This window comes from Octopus sinensis, linkage group LG28 (assembly GCF_006345805.1).
Source record: "Octopus sinensis linkage group LG28, ASM634580v1, whole genome shotgun sequence".
Classification (NCBI taxonomy): Eukaryota; Metazoa; Mollusca; class Cephalopoda; order Octopoda; family Octopodidae; genus Octopus; species Octopus sinensis.
In genome coordinates, this window is record NC_043024.1 from 15,302,387 (window position 1) to 15,309,465 (window position 7,079).

General features: G+C 35.8%; 1 protein-coding gene across 1 annotated transcript in view; it reads right to left on the reverse strand.

Annotated features, from left to right (window-relative positions):
• The window catches only part of LOC115225825 (actin, cytoplasmic-like), a 28,917-nt gene extending 22,850 nt beyond the window's left edge, over positions 1 to 6,067 (reverse strand). Inside the window, exon 1 of the mRNA XM_029796794.2 lies at positions 5,627 to 6,067. Coding sequence (XP_029652654.2) covers positions 5,627 to 5,749 — 123 coding nt within the window. The 5' untranslated portion in view covers positions 5,750 to 6,067. The remainder of the gene's footprint in view (positions 1 to 5,626) is intronic.
• Positions 6,068 to 7,079: the final 1,012 nt, after the last annotated feature.

The following is a 7,079-nucleotide window of genomic DNA, read 5'->3' on the forward strand; positions in this document are numbered from 1 at the left end:
AAGTTATTTTTCCTGTTAACCTTCCTCTGATATTGCTGCACCTCCTATGTGTCCAAAGCTTACACTGGGTACATCTCATGGATTTTCTACCTATGCCTTTTCTAGAGATTGAGCAGGGCCATCTACCTGAAGGAGTTTGTGATTTGTCTGCCTACCTACTAACTATGACTTTTGTTTTTGCCAGGTTAACCAGTTGTACAGTATCTCACCCACAAGGGATCAAGGCAGGTTGGGTCAACACAATCGTTGTGAGCAATAAAATTTCTCATATATTCTAGTTTCCATTTCTATATTTTTTGCTGTATACTCAATGTTACATATTCATATCTGTGTGTTTGCGAATGCCAAACTACTCCCTACTCTTGGCACTATTTTGTAGTGAATAGTACGAACTGTGTGAAAAGTAAACAATGTATCACTACGCTAATGTCGTCCGTGTAATCAAGCAACGTTAATAAACACGTTAAATAATAACAAAGGTCTTCAACTGGTTGTCTTTCCCATTAGAACCCAAACTACACGCATAACACTCAAGGAACATTCAGGAATTTCTGAGGTAGATCCAGCAACAATTGTGTAAGTACTGTTGATGACATCAGGTAGCCATAGGCAGTGAATGTGTTTCATCGGCTAATTAGGTACATACACAATACTTAGATAATTACTTATATATCTATCTATCTGTCTATCTGTATGTATATATATATATACATATACACATATATATATACACAGTCGTTTCATTCACAAATTGAATTCGGTGATACCAGTTGCGGATTCTAGCTCGCTCTGATACTGAGTTGAGTTGGTGCCTTCTGGTATCTCAAAATTCAATATATAATCATTTATGATTATAGTATTCTACGCTGAAGAGAAAAGAAGTTTCGGTAAGATAGAATTATTTAATATTTAATATTTAATTCTTATGCTTTCCTAAAAACTTGATTTCGAAACGTACGTCCGTGGATAACTAAAAAAATGTATGATAGATTGCAGTCAATTCATTCTCTCTTACCTGTTTGTGTCTGCCTTCCAAATGCTGTTTTTACTGAGATCTCCCTTTTTAGTAGAAGAAATAGCTATAACCCTTTGACTGCTATTTCTAAATTCGGTATGTGGTAAGGCAACTCGTTGCTAAACCCTTATTGCTTAGTATTACTTAAATTTTCCTCGAATGAGGCTTTTACATGCCGAAGACTACTTGGTGTAATTGATAATTTTTCCAAATTAATTAATTTCACCCTTCATTATTACGGATAACCATATTTTATCTCAGTAGATGACCACAGCATCTTGTTTTGGCTACACGCGGGTGGGAAGGGGCTGTTGACACAGTCGTTTCATTCACAAATTGAATTCGGTGATACCAGTTGCGGATTCTAGCTCGCTCTGATACTGAGTTGAGTTGGTGCCTTCTGGTATCTCAAAATTCAATATATAATCATTTATGATTATAGTATTCTACGCTGAAGAGAAAAGAAGTTTCGGTAAGATAGAATTATTTAATATTTAATATTTAATTCTTATGCTTTCCTAAAAACTTGATTTCGAAACGTACGTCCGTGGATAACTAAAAAAATGTATGATAGATTGCAGTCAATTCATTCTCTCTTACCTGTTTGTGTCTGCCTTCCAAATGCTGTTTTTACTGAGATCTCCCTTTTTAGTAGAAGAAATAGCTATAACCCTTTGACTGCTATTTCTAAATTCGGTATGTGGTAAGGCAACTCGTTGCTAAACCCTTATTGCTTAGTATTACTTATATATATATATATATATCATCATCATCATCGTTCAACGTCCGTTTTCCATGCTAGTATGGGTTGGACGGTTCAACTGGGGTCTGGGAAGCCAGAAGGCTGCACCAGGCCCAGTCTGATCTGGCAGTGTTTCAACAGCTGGATGCCCTTCCTAACGCCAACCACTCCGTGAGTGTAGTGGGTGCTTTTTACATGCCACCCACACAGGTGCCAGACGAGGCTGGCAAACAGCCATGATCAGATGGTGCTTTTTATGTGCCACCGGCACAGGGGCCAGACGAGTCTGGCAACGGCCACGATCAGATGGTGCTTTTTACGTGCCACCGACACGGAGGCCAGTCCGGGCGGCGCTGGCAACGGCCACATTTGGATGGTTCTTTTACATACCACCGGCACTGGTATCACACACATATATATATATATATTATATATATATATATAATATATATATATATATATTTTAAATATAGGGAAAAAATTATTAATTTAATAATTAACAAATTTTACCAAGTAGCTTTGATATGGATAAAAGCCATTATCGGTAAAAACTTATATAAAAAGTTCTTTTTATAATTATAAATATAATTTAGGTTACTAGCAGAAAGTTGCTTCACCACATACCGAAAATTTAGAAATAGCAGTCAAGACTGACTAATTCCTTTAAATAGTGGAGTTATATTTGTAGTTAAAGGAATTAGTCAGTTTTGACTGCTATTTCTAAAATTTTGGTATGTGGTGATGCAACTTTTTGCTAAACCCTTAATTATAATTATATATATATAAAGATGAGAATGTGTGTGTGTGTGTGTGTATCTGTCTGTCTGTCTGTGTGAATCCCTAAAACTTCAGAACTACAGAACCAATTTCATTCAAATTTTACACGTGCTTTTACTTACAGTCCATGTAGTGTCATAGGCCCAAAAACTTTTCAGCTTCTTACCTAGTGCAAACCCACAGCAATATCATATCTCCTCCACTAATTCAGTATTACGTGTCAAAAGTGAAACAATAACATCTTTCTATTGTAATGTCAGATATTTTCACTTTAATAGTTTCACTTTAATACTGAAACTATTAAAGTGAAACTATTATCTCACATATATACAGGCATACATATATATATATACATACATACATACATACATACATACATATAATATATATATATATATATATATATATATCAATATAAGGGTAACAAAAAATTCAAGAAAAATTTTCTGCAACCAGCGGTCAAGTGAGAAAATAGAGATAGTCACAGACTATATATTATATTCAACAAATAATTGAAGAATGACCCTCAGAAGGTCGTTCGACTCACTTGAAAAGAGCAGCTAAACTCGAAAACTGCAAAAATAGTAGTAATTCTGAAATTAGAGGAGAAATAAAAACATTTATCCCCTTCAAACTTTGTACCCTGCAAGGTTTCAACATCTTTCACGCAATCAAATTTAATTAAATCTGTTTACGCTTGGCTTGTCTCGTCAGCAAAGTCGCCAAAAGAGGGGGAAGATATATATATACACGAGGCTACACCATCCAAGCCTCGGGTCTATATATCCTAAATTTTCGAAAACAAAGTTTGAAGGGGATAAATGTTTTTATTTCTCCCCTACTTTCAGAATTACTACTATTTTTGTGGTTTTGAGTTTAGCTGCTCTTTTCAAGTGAGTCGTACGACCTTCTCAGGGTCATTCCTTAATTATTTGTTGTATATATATATATATATATATATATATATACAACTTATAAATAAGGGCAAATGAAAAAATTTCTAATGCCAAATATGCTGAAAAATTGGACGTAAAACCATATAATTATTCACAATACGCACGCTACTTGAAAAAAAGTCGACAGAAATTTCTAAAAAATTCCATTAATACCATATCGGACCGATTTCAGGGTTAGTTTGTAAGAACCCTCCCTTCGTTAGTGATAAATGTGGCAAAGAAATAAATGAGATACTTACTGATACCCATGGAAGAAGCAAAATACTAAGTCATGAGCACAATTAAGTACCCCAACTTAGTCCAATTTTTCGGCATATTTGGCATTAGAAATTTTTTCGTTTGCCCTTATTTATAAGTTGTTTATATTTTTAACCGCTAAAGATATTTTTTAATAAGCTGGCCATTGATAAAATTTTTTTCTTTCGAAAACATTTTATCCTACATTAAATAAATATATATATATATATATATATATTAGCGCGGAAAACGGACGTTAAATGATGATGATGATACATCTGCACAAATGTATATATATATATAGATGTATTGCATACATGTATATGTATAGATGTATATATATATATAGATATAGTTGTATATGTATGCATGTATATGTGTAAATGTATATATAGAGAAATACATGAAATATGTACACATATATACATGCATGCATATATATACACCCACAGACACACATATGCATAAGTGCAGGTGTGGTTGTGTGGTAAGAAGCTTCATTCCAAAACACATGGTCCTGGGTTCAGTCCCACTGTGTGGTGACTTGGCATGTGTCTTCTGCTATAGCCTCAGACCAACCAAAGCCTTGTGAGTGGATTTCGTAGAGAAAAAATGAAAGAAATCAATTGTATATATGTAGGTGTATGTGTGTGTCTTTGTGTTTCTCCCTCATCACTGCTTCACAACTGCTGTTTGTTTATTTACTTTCCCATAACTTACTGGTTTGACAAGAAGAAACTGATAGAATAAGTACCAGGTTTTAGAAGTTACAAAGACCCCTTCATGGGGATTTAACACCCACAATTTAGTCATTTTCTCTAAGCAAAGACGAATATAGTTGTACTCATGGGAGCTATAGGGTCACCGGAGCATAAAAGATGAACGTTATTTGTAATTGAATGGTACAACAGTGTAAGAGTTTGCTTTGAGATATATTTAGATTGTGATTTCTGCAATGTGGTGCATAAATTGTCAAGTAAAGGAGAGGCATCATGCGAAATAACCTGGAAAAGAAAAGACCCACGAAATAAAACCCTGTTGCTGGGAAACTGAGTCTCCAGGTGACCCAATGGGTCATGGGTAGTCTAGTATATTTTAAAATCAAGGACGCTGGACAGTGGGAAAATAAGAAAAAAAAACGTGGAAAAATACATGATAAAAGTGATGCAAAAAATGGAATAAGAAAAATGAAATGAAGTCAAAAAAACTAATATCATCATCCTTCCCTGATTGCAGAAAGCTCATTAATTACAACTGGTTTAGAATGAAATAAAATAAAATATGTCAAAGCCTGGAAGACAGCAACTCAATGTGGAGTAGGTGGAACCCTCCAATTCAGTAAAAGAAACTTGGCCATGTGTCTACTTCTGCTCAAAATTTCAGATCTGCATTTCTTAGATCCATGAACATATGGCTTGAATTTCTCCACAATTCTCCACTTAATTGTGTGTGATGTGGAGCTGCTCCTCAAATTCCATACATGGCTAACCAATTTAGTTGTATTACTTTTATCAATGTACCTGAAAGAAAATAGGTGGTTTGCACAACGTTTGTTGAATTCACCCCTCACATAACCCAATGTAATTCTTCTGTAATACCTCAGTGTTTATTGTACGTGCCTCATATATTACAGAGCTCGTTGTACATGCCTGGTCAAGTGGGTAGGCTTCAGGGTCTCAGCTGTTACAACTGGGTGTTGTCTCTTGCAGATTTTTAACAAGTTATAATGTTCTTCATATTAGAGAAGCAGCTGTATGATATTTGGAAAACGGTGAAGGATTACGTGATATTAAAGGTATCAGTAGTGGACATAAAAGCCAGGATCATTATTATCATTTTGTGTGTGTGTGTGTGTGTGTGTGTGTGTACAATTAGAGATATAAGTTGTTATCAACTTACCGGCACATTAGGATAACCAACTTCTGAAGGAATGACAATTCTTGGTTCAGGATCACCTCCAAAGCCAGCTTTACATGTATGTGATCCATTATCAATGATGACAGGATGAACTACATCAGCCATGTTAGATAAAAGGTTCCTGGCTAAACTATAAAAATGTAAATGTTTTGTTGATATTGTTGTTGATGGAACATGAACTTGTGTTCGATTTAACTGCTGGTTGTTTAATGAAAATAAAAACGTACGAGGAAGAAGGTTAAACTATTGTTACAGTTGGCTAAGTGCATTTCTTGGTGACCCACTTTGGGTGTGACGCCGGACTGATATATTGTTACATGCATGTTGTTAAATGCTTTGATCTGTGGTATACCCGTATGATGTATTGATTTGTTGTTTGCCTTAAATGCTTTGATGTTGTAACCATTGATTGTCATATAAACTGTTGTTAAATGTAAGCCAGTGTTGCCAGTGTTGCCTTGCCTCTGTGCCTCTGTATCTCTCTGTGCTGCTGCGGTTGTTGTTGTTGTGTCTCTCCTCTCCTCTCTCCGACGAGTTTCCGTGGCGGGAATATTCGCTGATCGAGTCGGGGCTGTCTGAGGGATTCCGTACAGTTTTCGGAGGTCCCCTCGTAACACTATTTTGGTTGGATGAAATTTCAGTCTGGCAGATGAAATTTCAGATAACATTCAGATTTGAAACACCCCAATTGAGAAAGGAATGCAAAGACCAAGGGAACTGTCTCTAATTTCAGGCCCAGGAAGTAGAAAGTAAAAAATAAACACCTCACAAATTGTTAATGATTAATTCTGGATGAATAACTCAATTTTGGGCCCAAAATATGGTTGTTTGGTCAAGGATATATATGAAATGTATATAATAGGAGTGGCTGTGTGGTAAGTAGCTTGCTTACCAACCACATGGTTCCGGGTTCAATCCCACTGCATGGCACCTTGAGCAAGTATCTTCTATTATAGCCTCAGGCCAACCAAGCCTTGTGGGTAGATTTGTGAAACGGAAACTGAAAGAAGACCGTTATATATATGTATATGTATATATATATGTATGTGTGTGTATATGTTTGTGTGTCTGTGTTTGTCCTCCAACAATGCTTGACAACCAATGGTGGTGTGTTTCCGTCCCCGTCACTTAGCGGTTTGGCAAAAGGGACCGGTAGAATAAGTACTAGGCTTACAAAGAATAAGTCCTGGGGTCGATTTGCTCAACTAAAGGTGGTGCTCCAGCATGGCCACAGTCAAATGACTGAAACAAGTAAAAGAGTAAAGAGTAAAATATTTTCTTTTTCATATATACAAGGTCTGATCAATAAGCATTTGGACTTTTGCCATAGTAATGAAGCTAAAGTACGCTGACCAAAAAGTACACACAGCAAAGTTGAAGGTCAGTCTGTGCCAAGCGGCTTTATTCTGTGTGGTTTAAGTTCATTAATATAGCA